The 20,058-nt window shown below is 42.4% G+C and overlaps 2 protein-coding genes across 2 annotated transcripts in view; both read left to right on the plus strand.

Moving 5' to 3' along the window:
• The window catches only part of LOC118413501 (tryptophan decarboxylase-like), an 8,189-nt gene extending 950 nt beyond the window's left edge, over positions 1-7,239 (plus strand). Inside the window, exons 2-8 of the mRNA XM_035816942.1 lie at positions 3,295-3,444; positions 3,934-4,117; positions 4,675-4,831; positions 5,389-5,605; positions 6,033-6,201; positions 6,616-6,722; positions 6,874-7,239. Coding sequence (XP_035672835.1) covers positions 3,295-3,444; positions 3,934-4,117; positions 4,675-4,831; positions 5,389-5,605; positions 6,033-6,201; positions 6,616-6,722; positions 6,874-7,157 — 1,268 coding nt within the window. The 3' untranslated portion in view covers positions 7,158-7,239. The remainder of the gene's footprint in view (positions 1-3,294; positions 3,445-3,933; positions 4,118-4,674; positions 4,832-5,388; positions 5,606-6,032; positions 6,202-6,615; positions 6,723-6,873) is intronic.
• A 10,875-nt stretch (positions 7,240-18,114) lies between these two features.
• LOC118413733 (tryptophan decarboxylase 2-like) overlaps positions 18,115-20,058 on the plus strand; it is a 10,900-nt gene continuing 8,956 nt past the window's right edge. Inside the window, exon 1 of the mRNA XM_035817261.1 lies at positions 18,115-18,134. Within this exon, the coding sequence (XP_035673154.1) occupies positions 18,115-18,134 (20 nt within the window). The remainder of the gene's footprint in view (positions 18,135-20,058) is intronic.

Genomic DNA, 20,058 nt, shown 5'->3' on the forward strand with positions numbered 1-20,058 from the left:
GATATTGTCCCTATAAGCTGGCAGATGTGTCATTGTTCACATGGGGGATATGAGGATACCTGAAAATGAATTACCTTGATTTTACATTCTTTTTAATTTTTTACTCTATAACGTCCTTTAGTAGATCACTGCGTATATATCTATCTAGTATATCATACACAATGAAAAAGGCTCCTTATGGGGATGACAGGACTCCACATATGTGGCACCATTTAATACGTGTACACGGCACGTGGATGCAGGACTACGTCATGCATATTGAAAATTTATCTAGAAACAAGACCATAAGAAGGGTCCAGAACAAGGCTACTCTGAGATGAATACAAGTACATTGTAATTTTCTTGATCAAGTTCTCTGACGCATAATTTCGCTCCTGCCATCTTGATAGAAATGTGACAGTCTTGTTGACTTTTGTACAAAAGAGGGTAATCTTAAGAAAATAAAATTTAATGAGAAAACCAAGCAAACTATGCTGAGGTCGGAAGGTTGGGGTCGGTCATTCTTTGTGATTACGTATGTGGAACTATGAACAGTCATATGATTAAAGCCCTAGAGTTTTCTTCGTTATTGAGGTTTGGGGCCACCCTAAGAGGCCCTCGAAAATCAAGTTACCGTCGAAAATTACTGAAATTGCTACGGCTACCCTCATAAGATGCTCAAACAGAATCACGTTGTACAGTACTACGGCACAAGAAGAATTCTGTACTTTACTTTGTGTACAGATGGCAAGTGAGCTGCACGACAATTTATGCAGGCTATGGTCCGTACAGTTACGGCCCATGCACTCATATTCATGGCACGGCCGTTTGTGTAACAGATCATTGTCAGTGCAGGAGATTAATTTAGTCACGTACAGGCATATCTGTTGGATCCGGACATTCAAAACAAGGCAAGGGGCCAATTATCATGCAAGTTCATTCAGTGTTCCGCATAGTATCTCATTCATAGCAAATAAAGTCATATTACCCGTCTAGATAGCTTCTAATTCATTACCAATATCATAAATGTTACCAAGTATGATTAAGAAACTGTTAGAATTGAATGAGAAGTAGATTTAATCGAAAGGTGTTGCTATCGCGTAGTAAAACCCGACAGGCCAACACCCCATGGCAGGATAGAAGCCCTGCTGTACATTTGCATATATATTAGGAGAGTCTTAATGAACAAGGCATTCGACCATTCCCTTCTTTACCGTCACCCCAGCATGGTCCGTACCGTGCTTATCTATGTAAACATTTACAAGTTACAAAAGCAGAACCGAGCGGTATGCAGGTCGCAAATGTTTACTGTTTTGTCCCATGACCATGACATGACCATGACCATTGCCGTACCAGTAACAGCTTGTGTACAAATATTCATGCCATGAATCTTTGTTTAACAGATCATTATCGGTGTTGAAGAAGTCACGCAGAAGCATATCTGTTAGATCTGGACGCTAAAAGCTATGCTTTGGTGTTACGCATTGTAACATCTCGTTTCGAGGAAAAAGAGCCGTTCTTACACTTTTAAACAACTGCTACTTAAGCTTCATAATCAATATCATAAGCGTAACTAAGTATGATGAATAGTGTTGGAATTGAATCAGAAGCAGGCAACCTAAGCAATATCACAATGTTAAAAGTGGAAATATTCTGAATAAGGCAGTCTGTATAATATTGACATCTAATGCACTATTTTAGCACGTTTACATCATTATTTCATAAATTGAGCCGTTAAAAACAGCACGGGAATGAGTTGCACAAGGATTCCAGATCAAGTCCTTATTTTTGGGGGGTGCAATAACTAGGAATATCCTCGTGCAACTTGTCTCTGCGCTGTTTTTAACCACTCAAAGTATCAAATTATTATGTAAATGTGAGAATACAGTGCAGTAGATGTCAATATCATGCAAATTGCCTTATTCAGAATATTTCCACTTTGACGCTGTAATATTGCTTAGGTTGCCTTTAAGTTCCGTTCGAGTTGTGATAAAAATTTTGAGGTCATGTGCCGTCATGGTTTACGTCTTGTGGTCATATGCTTGAAGCATTTTCCTTAAAACATGGTTTTATTCATGCCCGGGTAGTTTGTTATCTTAACCCTCAAACCACCGTACCTTTTTTGTGACGTAGATTACCGTATGGGGTCAAAACTGACCCCATAACGTTTTGTACAAATACAGTTTTTTTGGTGACTCTTTTTGTGATTTGTATATATGTATAGCTTCATTAATCTATGTGAGACAGTTTGACATGATTAGGTGAGAATAATTCTAGCTCATTATCATAAATTATGCAAAAGATCATGAGGACCACATTTTGCACTAACGTTATTCAGACAGGGTAAGGTTTTTTTCATGCCCGCACGAACTTCAAAGTCACATAGCCCCTGAATAGCATATGCTAGGGCCACCAAAGTTGGTACCTTTTGAGAAAATGTTGATAGCAAGCAATTTAAGTGAATAAAAAAAAAATCATCATTTTTCATGTTGCCATGGCAACGGAATTCTGACAGGCATATCTATTACGCAGTTTTCTAATTTTGGCTTAAACATTCAAGTTTTAAGGTTTTCTTGGCAAACCACACTTGTTCATGACATCTTATAAAATTCAACGTAAATTTCATGATTCAATATTCATAATTTAGGCTAATTAGATGACATCATCAGTCAAAGTCCAAGATGGCGGACAATTTAAGCTAAATGACGTCATGGCGTCGTCATATAACATGATAATGACACAAAAATTGTTACCATAAATTCGTTGCACAAGTACATCATTCTCTGTAAATTTCGTGATCATACGATAAGTAGTTTAGGCCTGGGTCTCAAAAGTTTGTTTAAAAAAATGCTGGGGTCAGTTTTGACCCCACTGACCCATACATAAACATTCTATGATAACTTAATTAACAATGAGCCAATCTCGGTAAAAACGTATGAGAAGCTAGAAGACATATATACAAACAAACTCATGGAAGGAATTTTGTTTTCAACCAGAAATGTCATAATGGCACACATTAATATACGTCTGGGGTCAGTTTTGACCCCATACGGTGGTTTGAGGGTTAAAGCAATATAACTTCTGCTTGGAGAGTAGCTAAATGTAATTGGCCCTACTTTGCATAACACATGTGTCAGTTCAACAAGCCTTTTCACACTAGTTACCAAGCACGCGCAATGTTGATTTTCTGAGGGCCTTCAACTTTGACATATTACCCAGAGTTCCTTTCACCCGCGCGTGCTTGGTAACTATTGTGATAGGGCTTATTTCAACGTTTTCGTAAGCTATAATTCTAGTTACGATGTCTCTACGCAGAATTGGTAATGCAAGACTTCAACGCTCACTTGGTGAATGCCGGAGTCAACCCAGGTCATCCGACGTTCTTTGGTGCAATTCCCACTGGCGGTGGCACATATCCCGCTTCCTTGGGCGCCTTCATTCCCGCAACGTTTGCTACATACTCAGGTGTGTATCCTATGGCACATATACACACACTGTGACAAACCTTTTCATTCCAAAAGTAATTTAACAGAAAAAAAGTGATTTTTTGAACTAGTTTAACTAATATCCAACACAAAAATTGGACTCACCGAAATTTTCGACTGAATAGCATCAGTCTTTATCAAGGAATGGAGAATCCACTGCTACCTTGACGTCACGTGACTCAGTGAGCAGTGGATCATAAGTTGCAGGAAGTCTATGGCACCCACCTTCTCTGTTCATGGATGTTCTTAAGCCCTGATGTCACTGAGGCACGTGTTCTAACTGCATAACGTGGGGTCACGGCAGATGTCGAGTGTACATTCCTTGACAAAGACTGGTGCTGTTCAGTCGAAAATTTGGGTTGAGTCCAATTTCGTGCTGGGTATTACAGTTAAACTAGTTCAAGAATAACCTCTACCAACACAAATGAACTTTCAAGTTTTGAAAAATGTATACTTAAAAAAAAAACAGGTGTCCATTTGAAGAGGACTTCAATTGTTGAGATGGAGAACAAACTGATCACGTGGGTGGCAGACCTGTTTGGGTATCCCGCAGGGCATGCTGGGAACATCTCATCAGGGGGTTCTCTCGCCACTCTCACAGCGTTAGCTGTCGCATGGGACAGCAGGGAGCTGAAAGCAGCAGACTTTCACAGGTAACCCTTTTGCCTTTCTTTTCACCAGCTTCTACCAGAGCCGCCAAACGTGTATGTCAGGCGATTGTCCTGGCGTATCCGCCTGCGATTCGTCCATTTCGCTGCGCATGCGTTACAGCTGACCTGTCGTCAGCCAATCGTCTTACGGTCAAGCGGCATATTGATTGGTTGGTTGATGGCCTACCGGTATACCCTCCAACAACAGGAGGGTGGGAATCTGGTTGGCTGATGGCTGGGTACGCCAGGGCTTTTACATGTCATTTACAAGCGGCTGGTCTAGCATACTCTATTGTTACGTTATTACTTTAATTCCATCTTATAGCTAGTTGTCTTATACAACACGTTTGCCTTACATTGTACCTGTTTTACAAATGTTGTGCAATAATATTTGACATAACTTGATCATAAACACTAGTCTGCAGATAGGTTTTGATGGGAAATCATGTTAATTTTTCTATGACTTCAATGATAATGGTTAATGAGGAAATACCACAATACTACTGAAATTCGAAAAATTAATAAATCTTGTTATGTCTTTCATTTCTCTCCGTCCAAAGATGCGTGATCTATTGTAGCGAGTTTGCCCATGATGCCGTAAAGAAGGGACTTCGAGCCGTTGGGATGAGGGAAGCTACTCTGAGGACAGTTCAGGTGGACAAGTTGTTCAAGATGACAGCAGCGGCTCTCGAAAGACAGATCTTGGAGGACAAGAAAGTAAGACAATTCTGTAACTACTGAACACTTTTTCAACATTACACATTCTCCTCCACATAAGTCTTATTCAAAGATTGTTGCTTTTAAGACTTACACTTACACTTCTTCACATTTACCCTATTTTGTACAATTACCTCTTTAACCTACGTGACTAGTTAAAAGTGACAAGAAAACAGAGGGAGTTTTTTCTAAGTCAACTTTCCTTCATGTAAGATTACCTTGCAGCAGAAATCTTGCTTTACTGTAACGCCCCCCCCCCCTTCATTAAACTGGGATTTCTTTATTTCTTTATTTCTTTATTTGAATTTACCACATGCAAAAACAAGTGTAAGTGAGGACAAAACAGGTGTATCAACACCTTTACATTTACAATGGGGGACGATATTGACTTCTAATCACTTTGACCCATTGTTGACGTCACGCTTGCATGGGTTCACGTGACTGAGCAATTGGGCCATCATTAAAAAAGGCCAAATCCATAGAGTGGTTTTCTGATGGTTAACGGTTCAACATGGAACATTGAAACCTATTTTTTACAATTCTCTGCGCATACTTAGGCAGGTTTGTTGCCCTTTCTGGTGGCGGCAACTGTGGGCACCACGCTGACCGGAAGTGTGGATCCTGTGAACGACATCGCTGACGTGTGTGACCGTCACCAACTCTGGCTCCACGTTGATGCCGCGTATGGAGGGTTCTTCGCTCTCTGTGACGAAGTGAAACAGCTGTTTGCTGGTGTTGAGCGGAGCGATTCCATTGTAGTTAATCCACACAAAGGTGCGTATTTATTTATATTTATAAAGAAAAGGAACCAATTCTAATTTTACGTCTAATGCTTGAGAGACCATCGGTGGTTTGCCATTAATGTATACACGTGAAATGTTTTCATACAAGATTTCGTGACTAGGGCCTTGGTCACACTTCGATCACACGATCGTAAAGCAATGCCATTCTTGGTCCAATCGTGAATGTACAATGTAAAATTCAAGATTGCATGTACATGCCGTGTATATGATGAGAAGACAATTGTCCAGGATTGGCGTCAGAGGTTGATCAAATCACAGCATGTTTGGAATTCTACATCAAAATCGTACGCCGACCCGCAACGAATGTGGCCGTATAGTAAGCAACTACCCTTCTGTATCTATACATAAGAATATTACCCTTTGATTATAATGATTATTATCATCGTATTTATTTTTAGGGTTGTTTGTACCCTGTGGTGTTGGCGTTCTGGTGGTGAAAGATGGAAAGAAGCTCCAACAGTGCTGTTCCATGGATCACACACCTACCTACTTCAGGGGAGCTCCAATGTTTTCAGCTGAACATCTGTCTCCATCTGAACTCTCCTTTGAACTCACCAGGCCTTTCAGGTGAAAGTATCCTTTACTCGTTCAAAGCCATATATTTTCTTAACCGCATATTATAGTTTAGTCATAACCATCGAAAGAGACGCAGAAAAAAATTCTAAACTTGAAGGTGATCTCGGAATAGACTAAGCTCTCAGTTAAGCTAGAATATAAGTCAAAATTATTCCCACAACTTTCGTGGTGTATATATCACCTCTTAAGTCCTTGGGCTACAGAGCTGTGGAATTACTAACAGCAGTGGTTGTTTAACTAACATTATCTTTATACTAAAAAGGAACAAATCGGCACTATTTAACAGTATTTAAACTCATGACCATCTAATATATACCATCCTACAGGATATTGCACTGGTTGAATTAAGCTGTGCTCAATAACAGATTCAACGTTGGTATAGCATAAAAATTGTCTTCTTCACAGAGGTGCTCAGATGTGGCTGCCACTGAAAATGTTTGGTGTTGGAGTTTTCCGTGAGGCGCTGAAAGAGAAACTTCTACTGGCACGGTACCTCTATGGGAAACTGAAAGGTGAAATTTTCCTTTGCTTTAGAATCACAGCTATGATTGTAATTATAAGCATATTTAACAACAAAAATGGTAAAAAAATGTGATTCAATTTTCTATTTTAATGTTCTTATTCTTCGTCAATAATATACGCATTTGTTGACGCATCGTACAGAAACGGGTCAGTTCGAGCTGCCACTGGAGCCGAAACTCACCGTGGTCCTGTTCCGTGCTACAGCGCCACCTGGCGTCGACAGCAACAACTTCAACCAACAGCTCTTTGACGGCCTGAATTCTGACGGGAAAATCTTCATGACGCCCGCCGTACTTTCCGATCAGTTTTACCTGCGTGTCTGTGTCCTGTGCTTCAGGACCCACATTGAACATCTTGATCTTTGCTTCTCTTTGATCCAAGAGAAACGTCTGCATATTTGGGAATTACTTCGCTGTGATGCCTAAACTTTTACAGTTAACTACCATTGTATGATATGGTGTTTAAAAAGGTGTTTTGACGAAACCTATACACTTCTTGTTTGTTTGTTTCTTTGTTTATTCACACAGCAAGGAAATGCATAAATCAATAAACGGTAGATATGAACAAGTGTAGGTGGACGCCCATGTACGCATCACATATCCAAACAAACATACATACATACATGTATGTATACGTACACATCCCTGGCATTGCAGGTATAAATTCGTTCACGTTGGAGTCTACTGTCTAATTGCTCAGTGATTGATTAATGTAGAAATGAGCTCTCTACACACAAAACGTTTTAACTTGAAGTATGACCATGTTATATCATCGTGGACTACGTAACCCATTTGCTGTTAAATAGTTTTTTTATTGTTATTGTTACAGTATTTGTCTTTGTTACCTGCAATCTTTATTTTCAGAGGTGATGTTGATATTATCTACATTATCTGCTGTAGTTCATCATCTCTGCCCCCCCGTACATTCTTTGATGATCAATAAAAAAAGTCTTACCAACACTGCCCTTGCTGTTGATCTAACAGTCTTTTTCTAACAGTATTTAGTAGAACAGTTCTTGAAAGGTATCCTCATAGTTTGTGCTTGGCCTTGAAGTAAGCACAGTGTTATACTCTAAATGAATAGCAGGTGGATTCGTGGTCAATTGTGCAATCTTAGACAGCGCGGCTTTGCTTACAATTACAAGTCACTGTTGTAAGAATGTTGGGAATAGAAGATCAGTGTCGTACATTTTTGACTGATATAAATTTGTTTTTAATACCATCCAAGACCTCCAAAGTGATCTTAGGAACAAACAAGGCACAAGGAATCGGAGAGTATCAATTCGTCCTGTGACAAACCTTTTTATCATGGCATATTGAATTTTTCGTTAATTAATTATATCATTTTAACCCGTAGGATATCATTTTAGTTTCCAATACTGTTCTCTAAATCAGCGTTTATGAATAGTGGTTTACTACCTATTGTTATTTTTTGTTATTATGATTTGTTTTTGGTATTGGTTTATTCAAATCGAGGATTTAGGATCATTCATCATCATCGATCATCGGTCGACGTGATCACACATGTTCGCACATGTTTACACACGGCGGGGTTATACCGCCCCTTACGGGGTGACATACCCTTTCGCTGGCTAATTACAAGACGGGAATGCGCCAGGTCTCCCGTCCGGGTGAATGATGTAAATCACCACGTGGCTGATACGAGACAGAGGTTCGCCAGGCCACCATCCGGGTGATTTGAAGTGAATCACCAACTCCAAAAGGATTTGTACCATCTCACACCGCACCATCGCACGTGTGGGTGTGGCTCTCCCCATACACAGGACCTCCATTTAATGTCCTATCCGAGGGACGGCCCTAGCCGAAGCTAGGTACTCATTTTCACCTGAGTAAAGTGAGGAAAGTAGTGTAAAGTGCCTTTCCCAAGGGCACAAGATCGGTGATACGGCAGTCGGATTCGAACCGGAGACCTCTCGGTCCCGATGCGAACATGCTGCCACTGATCTACCGGTCCCACAGGATCATTGAATTTGTCTACCACTACTTATATTGTATAAAATTAAGACTTCTCGAGTTTTTAGGTAAAGCAAATTTCAGTATGAACACTGATGGTACTGGCTTTATTGTCTTTTGGGTCAAACAAAGTTTAGATTAAACTTTTGACCCAACCTGGCGCCAAAGCTGGACAGCGCCGTTTGTTTACTGTTAACCTAGGTCTCTAAAAACATGGCTAGGGGCCCAGTTCAATTGGGGGACACAACGTATTTGCAAAGGCGATATCACGCCACGAAAACTATTCTCTAAAATGTTGATGGTCATTTGTGATTTGTCGTTTAAGCGTTACAGCAGTTAGAAGGCCCCATAAGCCCAGCCCCCGATCTCAGATTGATCAAAAAGTTGAGATGACTACACGCTGTGATACGCTTCAGGAACAGAACAGAACAATGGTGACTGGCCAGTAATTAAGTGACGGTTTTCAAACCTGAAATCTAATTACTTGGAAAATAGTTAGAAGGAATATTCCACTATATCCTGTTTTTGGCTCTCAGTGTTGTCAACAAGCCTTTAGTACGCAGTGCGTGAATTGTTAGCTCACGAAAAGGGTCGTTGACATGACCTGGGGCAGCTCCAGACTCCACCATTTAAAACCACACAAAGGTTTTACAGTTCGATGGGAATTGTTAAAGCTTTAGAGACTCACATTAAGGACGTCTTATTTGATATAAGACGTCCTTGGTGCTCACACGTAGACCTTGGAAAGCAGCGAGGCCTAAAGTCACAGCAGGTGTCAGTGCAGAGTTATGGAAAGTATGCCAGTTTCTGCTTAAAAATTGGTAGCTCGCTGAATCTGAGGACATTTATATCGAGAGCTGCGGAAAGGATGTTACCCTTAAGGTTATATCACTCAGTTCACCAAATGAACGCGCCTCCAAGTGTTTCCAAGCTCAACTAATTCGGTTGCCGCAGACCAAAAATAAGGTGTTGAACGTTAGGAATTTCATATTTTTGACACATTTCACTCAGGATTATGTAAGATGTTAACCTAATCCTGAGTGAAATGTATGTCAAAAATATAAAAATTCCTAACGTTTACCACTAACATCTTACTAAGTATTCATGGTCTATTGCAACCGAATTAGTTGAGCTTAGAAAGACGCGTTCCTTTGGTGAAATGAGTGATATAACCTTAAGGGCTAATCCGGATGCTAAAAGCGACGGCCTTCTTCGATCGCCTTCTAATCCATTAGACAACTGCTTGATGTCTGCAAAATAAGATTTTAAAATTCTAAACGACTGGCTTTTTCACTCTCCTCTTAATCAAAACGCGGTATTCTTCCACCACATTTTCTTTCATCTTGCTTCCATCACACTATAGCTAGTTGCGATTATGATATCTAAAATTAACGAATTTGGTGCTATCTTCCGTAGCCTTGAAAGTTCATTGACATGGCCTTGTGTAACTCAGGATCACACAAAAGCTTTTAAACCGTTACGATTAAAGACTTAGTGCATGTGGCCAGAGGCCATAACAATCTGGAGACACGTGTACCTACCATAGAGCCCACTCAAGGCTAGGGGGGCATGGTCAGGATTTCAACCAGACACGCCCTCTTCAGATGGTATGGCGTAGCGTTTGTTTGTGGCGTAAGCAAGTCCTGATGCTATAAAAGGCGGACAGATCTTCGATTTGCGGCAGACTGCGGAGGGACTACTGGACTTGGAGAGGTCGCTACTTTGTATCTTGGTCAGCACCTGCACATCTGTACCCCATTAACACCGGGATAGTCTAAGAATACACAACTGTGAGTAAAGTACTTATCGCTCGGCTCGTTATGCGCTTTCTTCAGTAAAGCTAAGTGCACAACCCGCCGTACGTACGTGCAATTTGTCCGTACGTTTTTTGGGGAGGTCACGTCCGCCACGTTTTTCTGAAAACGTTCAGGCTGTACGGGGCAGGCGATGGCACACAACGTTTTGCCTGTGCACGTAAAGTTCTACGGCGTGTCTGCGTGCTCCAAATCCGTCGATTCCCTACGAGTTCGTACGGAGTTATTTACCACTTACGGATTGCCCACGTTTTGGCACGTAGACAGCACGTATTTGCACTTACGGCGGGTTGTGCCCTTAGCTTTACAGGTGACGCGCCTCTGCAGTTTTTCCGCGGTCGAAGCTCGCCTGCGAGCACATGTGGCCGCTGTGGGAAAATCCAGAACTGACGTGTATACATCGGCAGTTTTCTCTTACGTGTTTTGGGAATTTTCAAAAAGTTTTTTTTTCTAGTTTGGCTCTCCATTCTGTACTGTTTTCTTTATGTCCGACGGCCAAAACACGTTAAAAGATGCACTGAAGCTCTATTAGGAGTTTAGATACAGCGAGCGCTGCCGTGCTGACGCCACGCAGACGACACGCTGCAGCTATTTCCCCTTTGCTGACGCTCGAGTTCTAGTTCCCCTCCGTAGGTAATTTAGCTAGGACACGGGAAAAGCATAATTTGGAGAAAATTGTTTATGATGGTGAGAAACGGCCCGTTTGTACAATATGATTTTGGGTTTGAGCACATAATCATACAATTTGTGGAATAGTTAGTGAAGAACCACCGAGTAGTAAATGTGTGATTTCACCGTCAGAAAGATGATTAATGCCGAAAATATGTCGTACAGTCCTTGAAAGGTTGTCGAAGAGAATAAGACAAGAATTACTGTGCTAACGCTCGTTGTCCCACCGACACACAAAGACTACGCTTCGGCGGTTTACTCATACCAAGCCAAACTGAAGCGAAGGACGGGACCAATTAGCCCCTAGCAGCACTTAAGGTCAGACCTACATTACTCGGAAATACTTATACTGTTTTCAGTTCGGTAGGCGTCAGTGCCTATACCTAATCTGGTAGCTCACTGGACTGCGGTACGTTGGTGGCATTTTACTGCAGCAACTTTGTAGTTTTATGGACCTGTTGGCGGCGAATTTGAGTTTTATTTCATGCCCATTGGTGTCTATAGGCTCATAACGTTGGTACGTTGGGGGAATTTGCCACTTGCGGTGGGATTTTGAATCTTTCAAAAAAACGTAATTTCAACTGGCGCATGCCGTTCGTTTGCACCTGGTTCCGGCTAGTTAGATCCATTTGCATTTATCTTCAGTCAAATCTAATTCAGTCTAAAACCAGTCTCTTGAAACTAATTGTCTTTATCTGGTTGCCTCTCAACGTAAAGCCACAAGACTCGTGCACAATAAACTTCAAATGCGCATGCGTCTCAGTCATCTGAAAACGCGAGGTCATCTTCGCAGTGGTATCACAATAAAGGAGCTTAGAAACATTCACACCTGTTTTGCCATTTAATGTGCCCTATAGGCATGGTATCATGGCATGCAGAACGTCCTGAAGAGGGGCTTTACTGAAGTTAGACATTCCAGTCTAAATCTAAATGGGATTGGGAATTTCACGAGCAGCCTTCGTAACCTCTCCTTCTTTAAAACTATGGCCAGGAAAGAAAAGAATCGAGAAAGAAAGAGTAGGAAGAGTAGGTGCCAAGCTTCTGACTATTTGTCAAGTTGGTCCATGCCTTGGGGAGGGGGGGGGGGGGGGGGGCTTCAAGGGTCCTGATTGCCAAGAAAACCTTAAAACTTTAAATTTTTTGGCTAAAATTAGAAAATTTCATAATAGATATTCCTGTCAGAACTCCGTTGCCATGGCAACATGAAAATTATGAACTTACTTTATTCAATAAAAATGTTTGCTATTAGTACAGGAGCCAGACCCTGAAAAAAATGATTTCGTTGCACCCACTTTACAGAAAAGGTTTGACCTAATTTTGTGGTAGAGGGGTCTTTGGTCCATCACCCAGCATGATTTTTATGCCCAAATTGTGGTATCACTTTTTTGCTAGCGAAGCATTAAGGTAGAACACTTAAACTGCATAAGCGAAAAATTCATTTTTCAAAGGGGGAGGGGCAAAAAATTAAACATCAATGATTTTCGATGAAAATTGGTAGGCATATAAAACTTTTCATTGGAATTACAAAAAAAAAAAAATGTTTCCCAAAATTGTACTTTGGTGTAAAATTATGGCCCTAAAAAGTTCATTTTTTAAGCAATTTTGGTACTAAAAAACGAGATGTTGACGTTACATAATCAGGCAATTATTTGTGTCACTTATGGGGCCTTGTTTGATACAATATTTGGAATGGCCTAAATATTCACATTATTCTAACCTTAAAATCATCGAATTCCGACTTTTCTATAAAAAGATATGAGCGTTTGAAGAATTACTTACCCTCAAGGCTATTGTCGGAAAAGCGTTGCTAGGGCCGTTGCTAAGGATGGTCTAGAAGGCTTTCCCACATAAATACGACTCCAGAACTAACTTTTGTGTCGTAATTTGCCGTAGTTATCTCAGTAGAAGTGTTAGGAAAGTTGTGGTAATGTAAAACATTTAACAGATGCATGAATATTGCGTTTGAATGTCATTTATTTCACAAACAAACAAACAAACAAACAAACAAACAAGAATCATCAGCAAAATTGTTGCTAAGCCCGTTGCTAAGTGGGTAGTCATCATGTTTTAAGCAAAATACAGCAGAGAATCAAGATTTCTGACATATTCTGCTCATTTCATATTGTGACCCATACATTACTTAAAATATCATCATCTATTGATGATATTGATTGATCAGAAATTTATTTTGGGCTCTACATGGGGGATATAAGGATACTTGAAAAGGAATTACGCTGATTTTTCTCATTTTCATTGTTGCTCTCTAATGCCATTATGCAGGTACATGTGTACCTTACTAAATAACTGCTTATATCTACTATGTGGAACACAATGAAAAGGTTCTACATGGGGGTTTTCAGGGCACCACAAAGGTGATAACGTTGACTACATAGGAAAAATGGATACAGAAATATACAACATGTTGAAAATCTATGTAGATACACAAAGTACTACGGTAGTAATACACATAATATGTACATTTGTGTGACAATAGTATTTTTAGAATGAATGCACGTACATTGTACTTTTCTATGGGTGTACTGTGTAGTACTGGTGTGCTGCTATTGACAAGCTGCGGTACATACATACAGTACATTCTGTATAGGTGAACAATCGGTTTCCCAGGGGTAAATAATTTACACTAATTCTTTATTGACAAAGCCATTGCTATGGTGGCCTCTACGATCAATGTTGTGTGTAATCTGAACACATTTTCGTCTACCTTTCTTTTCACTTGGAGTTTGACAATTGTCTTTCACAACTTAGTTAGTGATATATGAAATAACATATATGAAACTGGCAAAGAACCAAACTAAGTACATCATCATCATTTAAACACTGCTGGCCATGTCCACTAGTTTGTTTGGATTTTGGCAGTCGCACCCCATGCATTTACATGACTCCGTGCATGCTAGACCATGCACCCTGCATGAGCAATTAGCTCGACTACATGAAGTTGTACAACTGCATGTGTTCAACTCAATCAGACTCTTTGGCGCCGGATCCTTAGACATCAGGAGTGGAACTAGCACTGTCCCCTTGTCTTCCCAGCCGTGGCCATCTGGTTTGGGCATCTTCTGCATTCCTTTCAGTGACCTCCTCCACAGGCATGTTTGGTATGCACACCTTTGTAAGTGATGTCGTAGGCTGTTGGAAGTTGGTGGAAGTGCTTCATTCCTTTGTTTCTTCTGGCAGAAGATGAAGTACCGCAATTCCTCCGTAGTGCACGGAGCTTTTCCGGATTCATAGAGATCACAGACAAAGTTCTCGCTATTCCTGAAGCACTCTTCTCCCAGCTTTGGTTCTTGACCAAAGACCGCCAAGTTGGACTGATGCTCAGGATTCTGGCGCAGAACGGACAACGCTTTCTTCTTCCCGATCCCATGAAAGCTCCCAGTTGAGTCACAGCCAGTTATTGCATGAAATGCTGGTAGTGCCTGGCATAGTTGAGGTCCCAGCGACTGACTCAAACTGTGTACTGGTATGTACCTTGCCTTATCTTTAACCCCTGTCCTGAACCATAGCTCGTCACAACCCAGCTCACTGCAGAATGACGTGCAGAGGACAGCTACATCGGTGTCGGGAGAATTGACAACTATACGTCTGCACTCTCTTGCAGCGTCTTGAACATGCAGCAGTATCCTTGTGTCGGCCTCCTCATGGTCTGAATAGAGGCACTTGAGATCTTCCGTGTGATTGTTTGTTACCATTATAGCTCTTTGGCCATCTTCCAAGCCACCTCCTACGACTATCTTCTGACCAGGTTGAAGATGGCTCATTCCTAGTTCACAGAAACTTTGTGTCAGATACGCAGATAGATTCTCCTTGTTCTTGGGATTGGCCACGTATTTCTTCCACTGTTTCGGTGTCGGTGTGGTGTGACCCTGAATCTTGACTTCAAGCGTACTTTGCTGATCTCTTCGCTGTCTTTCTCCATCTTTGATGCTCGTCTTGTTGTATTGGTCGAACACCACGTCCACTCTTTGGCATTGCTGTCCGAGGTTCGACGTCAGCATCCTGTAATGTAGCGTAGCCAGATCACCAAATAAAGCTGCACCTCCTGTCCCTACCGCCTGAATCGTGGCCATTCCATCAGAGATGTATGCAGTAGATATGTCATTTGTAACAGGTAAGCGTGCATGTACTTGAACTTCTTTCTCCAACTCTGACAGCAGCACACTTTTGCACGTCTTCCTCATCGTACCGTCGGGATGCACCAAGGAGAGAGGGACCGCGCACAGTTCGTAGGTTAGGACTTCTTTCAGGTCAATCTGACGAGACCTGGCTGCGATTACAAGACGACCGAACAAATCGCGATCAGCACTGATTGTAACTACCTTCTCATTGGTAGTCATTCTCCTTTTTTGTGAAAGGGAGTGGAAGGTCTTGATCTTGAGGTGAGGTAACGGCTCCCAAAAGCCTTTCTCGTTTGAATCGAGTCGTTGCCTCACAAACGTGGAGCATTGTTGTAGACCTATCTCATACGCACTGATCAGTCGTACGGCTGCGTCTTCAGGCATCACGACGCCAGTCGCGAAGTTTATCAGTGGGTGAATGTCTTGACTGACATCGACACAAAACGGATTTGTCATCAGTCCCACTTCGAACATCGCCCGCATCTTTCGCACGTCGTCCTCATCTCTCTTTACCCTTCCGTCCCTGGCTTCTTTATGCGTGGCAATCAGGTCAGAATCGGCAATGCCGCACATTTCTTTGAGCGCCGTCACCACTGCCACCCTTTCGTGTACCGTTGCAAACCATCGCTCAAGGGCGCCAGGCCTTTGGCTGATACCCACGATGCCCCCGCTGGTCTTGGAGTCTAGATTAATAGATTGTTCGAGGGCCATGTCCGTCCATACCTTTGCGAAGGGTTGGTTAGACCGGGAAATGGCATGGTCGCCGGCCATGAAGGCATTGTGAACCTGGGGATGTGTCTCCGGTAGGCGTCGCATGTCGGCAAGATACACAGGAAGCCATCTGGCATAGTTTGTGCGATCCATTGAGTTAAAGCATGGTACCATGCATGCCGTTGACGCCAAATGTAGTGACCAATCTCCACTTCTCTCTGCTTTTATGAACTGGAGTAACAGGAGCACCATTGAGACATAGTTATCCCAGAAAGAGAAGAGGTGGGACTTTGCTTTCATTGAAGTCTTAAAGTGCTCGAACTTCGTCATCAGGGCAGGCATGGCCTCATGCAGGGACGTCATTGGCTCGTGCAAATCACCTGCCCGTTCATATGCAAGCTGGACTGCGCTGACCTCCTCTTCAACGTCAGGTGGGATCTCCCCTCCTTCAGGAACTACCGAGGAAATGTATGCCTGCCACTGTAGACGTAGCATGACCTCCATTGTAAGCTTGTGTGCCCTCACTCCCCTATTGTATGACTTCCCTTCAAGGAGAATTGTGGCAGTGTTTGACCCGTACACACCCGACTCGAGTAGCAGGTCATCTAACCCAGATCCTTTGTACTGCTTGCCAAGGAGGGATAGATAGTTAAGAGCAATGTGAAAGCCACCAAGGCGGATGACAGTGTCAGAGAACTCCTCGGGGAGCCGCCATTGAATCTCTTTTGCCATAGAGTAGATGGCAAGGTCAAACGTTATTACGCTGTCTTCCTGGTCGAGGTGTTTCATCATGGCCTGAACCTGCTTCATGACTGTGTACACTGTGCTGTATTCTGTGGGCGATCCTTGAATCATGGGACAGTAGCCAATCACTGTACTGAGCATGTGTGGTGAGAAAGTGGAGGTGACGGCGGCGTGGAATCCGCTCCAGCCAGGAATCGACTGGTCGGGTCGGTTCTGGTGAAGGGATACGTCTACCAGCTTTGTTGGCAGCATTCGCATCAGTACCCATTCCATGTCGACCATCGCTGTGGTACAGATACTGTCCTGGTCTTCTTGTCGCCCGATTAGCTCGCCTACCTTGTTGAGGAAAGTGGTAACGGCTGGCCTTTTCCCACACGCACTAAAATCTAGAATTTCTGTGGCACAGGAGGACGTTAGCGATTTCTTCTTTACTGAGTGGTCTCCCAGTGTCTGGCTTCTGGGCGCTGGTCCATAGGTGCCTCGCTGGAACAGCACGAGTGTGGTGGCATGGGTAGTGTTCTTGCCGTCCAACGTTTCCTCACTAAGGTCATTATTGTCAGCTGCCGCCTGAACAAATGTTCCTGGCTTAATGTTTGAAGGCACGACGACTCCGTAGATGTCAGCCTTAGCAATACATTCTGTTGCAAGGCTAGTGTCTACTACTTCTATTTCGTCATACGACGCACAGTGCCCCATTCTGTTCAGGATAGTTAAGAGCTGCTTGGATCGTGTTAAGTGCCGTACAGTTAGTCCCAAGCACGTGTGCTTTGGTGTCTTTATTCTTCCATAGCTTGCACAGTGCATGATATCCTGAGCCAACATTAAGATCTTCCTTTCCTGATCACTAGGTGTATCATCATGTCCAACTGTTATTATGTGTTGCAAAAGCTTGAACAGACTGTCGGGTACAACTGACCTGCACGTAGCAAGCGTCATGTCTGCCACACTGATTGGTTGAGTCTGAATGCCGGTGGCATTGCTGATGTCAGACTTGATTGCCATGGCAGCGTGGTAGAGAAGCAGGTCCTTGTCCATGCCTTCTGTTGCTTGTGCAGACTTGCTTTGTTGCGCATCATCAGTAGCAGTCGGAACAGCTGTAGGTGTCCTATAGGCTGCATCAAGAACATCCTCCAGACACAAGGAGCTTGAGTAGACCAGCTCAGACATGGATCGATCATAGGGGACATGGAAAGCTATGCTTGCCCCAAAATGACCTTGAAGTTTTGCCTTAAGATGATACTTGGTATAGCTTTTGCTATCCTCACTCCTTTTCTCAAGATTGGTCTTGTACCTGTCCAACAGGGCCGACATGGTAAAGGCTCGTCCAGAATCAAGATGGGGCTGGACTTCGTCGAGTAGGTCTCGAAAGGCTTGTGAGAAACCATCACTGGCCTTACCTGAGGCAACTTTAAGATTTGACTTACTAGTGTAAGACGCCTGACAAGCCTTATGGTACTTCGCTTCGGCTGCAATTAAGTCGTTGTTAAAGGCCCCGAGGATACGAAGTAATTCCCCGTCCTCCTTGACATGAGCAGCCTCTACAATACGCTGACATGCTTCAAAGGTTGACACATTGATGAGATCTTTTACTTTCTTATGCGTTTGCTTTCGGCAGAAAATACACTTTGAAAAGTCAAAGGAAATTGTCTTTGAACGGCACACTGGAACTGGCGGCACAGCGGTTGCTGAAGAGGAAGGGCTTACTGTTTTACTCGTCGCTACAGATGTCCTGGTCCTTTTTTCAGGCGGGAGAAGCCAAACGGCGTCTTCTTCACTTTCCATTTTCCTGCATTACCTGCATGTTTAAATGTTTAAGATGTTGTAATGAACGAGTTGTGGTACATTAGATATTGCTACTTTCTAATTAATTACTGAACCAATTAGTTAGTGCTTAATCAATTTTATTGATGGCTTTTACAGTTATTTTCTTCATAGTCAGACGTATCTGTATCTATATAGCCTGTATCTGTATATTAAACCGCCCTTCGACGTAATACACGTGTGCTGAAACCTTTCTTTTGATAACATTACAAACCGCATTATTTCCGGCAGCTAAAATTTTATTTGCAATAGGAAATAGAGATATCACGTTGCTATATGCTATCTATAATCTACATTTTGTAATTCAAGTGAGCAATTTCCCCGGCTTTCTCCCCATTTTTCATATGCGTTCGAAGCTAAGACACCGCAATACTGCAGCATACATGTAACGTTATGTCAAAACGTCCGCCTTATATGGAAGGCGGTTTCCCGCCCTTAACGCGTCATCACACATACAAAACACTTCATCTTGTAACACCTCCAAGAATACCCATTGTTAGGACACAACACTTTGTCAGAATTGTTAAGCAATCCTTACTGATCAAAAATGCCCATTTTGCTTTGCAAAACCCTTCGTAAATCTTACCTTATTTCAAAAGTCAAAATGATGCCACAAGTCCTGTCATAGCAACACGCAAATCTTTGAAAAGGGCGCGAGATATGACGACCACTCGGACTATTCCACTCAAATACCACTGGCATGATCCCAAAACAAAGAGTATATCAATTAAAAATTGGGACACACAGTAGATTCTGTTGTTGTTTATTGTCATATTCAATGTCAATTGTAACAAAACATCACAAGTAATGAGCCAATAGCTGCGTTTTATCTCTACAACATAGAGCATTATGTCCACCCCTAAAACTTGGTCGCATCCGCCGCCTTGTGTAACGCGATACTGCTCCTGTGCAGCTGTTGAGCCCTTTACGCGTTCAGTCACCTTGTCCCATAGCATCAAAACGTTATCAGAAAATTTTACATAATGTATTTCGGAAGGATAGCAATCATGTGCCACTTTTACATATCACAAATATGTCGAAGATTTTGGAAGATGTCACCAGTAGCAGAACCTATACCATTTACCAAGGTCTCGCAACATTTGAGACATTGTAATATTTTGCGTGTGTGCAAATATTCAGGGCAAAGTTCACGGCGGTCTCAAGGACAGTAATCACAGGAATGCCGGCGTTGTGGGGCATCGTATTGGTTCTACTTTTGTATTGGCATCGTATTATATTGGATCATTGTGGTCTGTTCATATTGAAATTCAAAGAACTCCTAACGTGCGCCTTCATCAGTGAACGAGCAAGCGGGCTATAACGGAGACTCGAAGTGTGGACGGCACAGCAACGATCAATCGGGGGTAACGCTATACATGGCCATGGTGTCCTTGGTTTGGTTCCTTGACAGTTTTATTCAAGTTTCCTTAGTTGTGAAAGACAATTGTCAAACTCCAA

Source organism: Branchiostoma floridae, chromosome 4, assembly GCF_000003815.2.
Source record: "Branchiostoma floridae strain S238N-H82 chromosome 4, Bfl_VNyyK, whole genome shotgun sequence".
NCBI lineage: Eukaryota > Metazoa > Chordata > Leptocardii > Amphioxiformes > Branchiostomatidae > Branchiostoma > Branchiostoma floridae.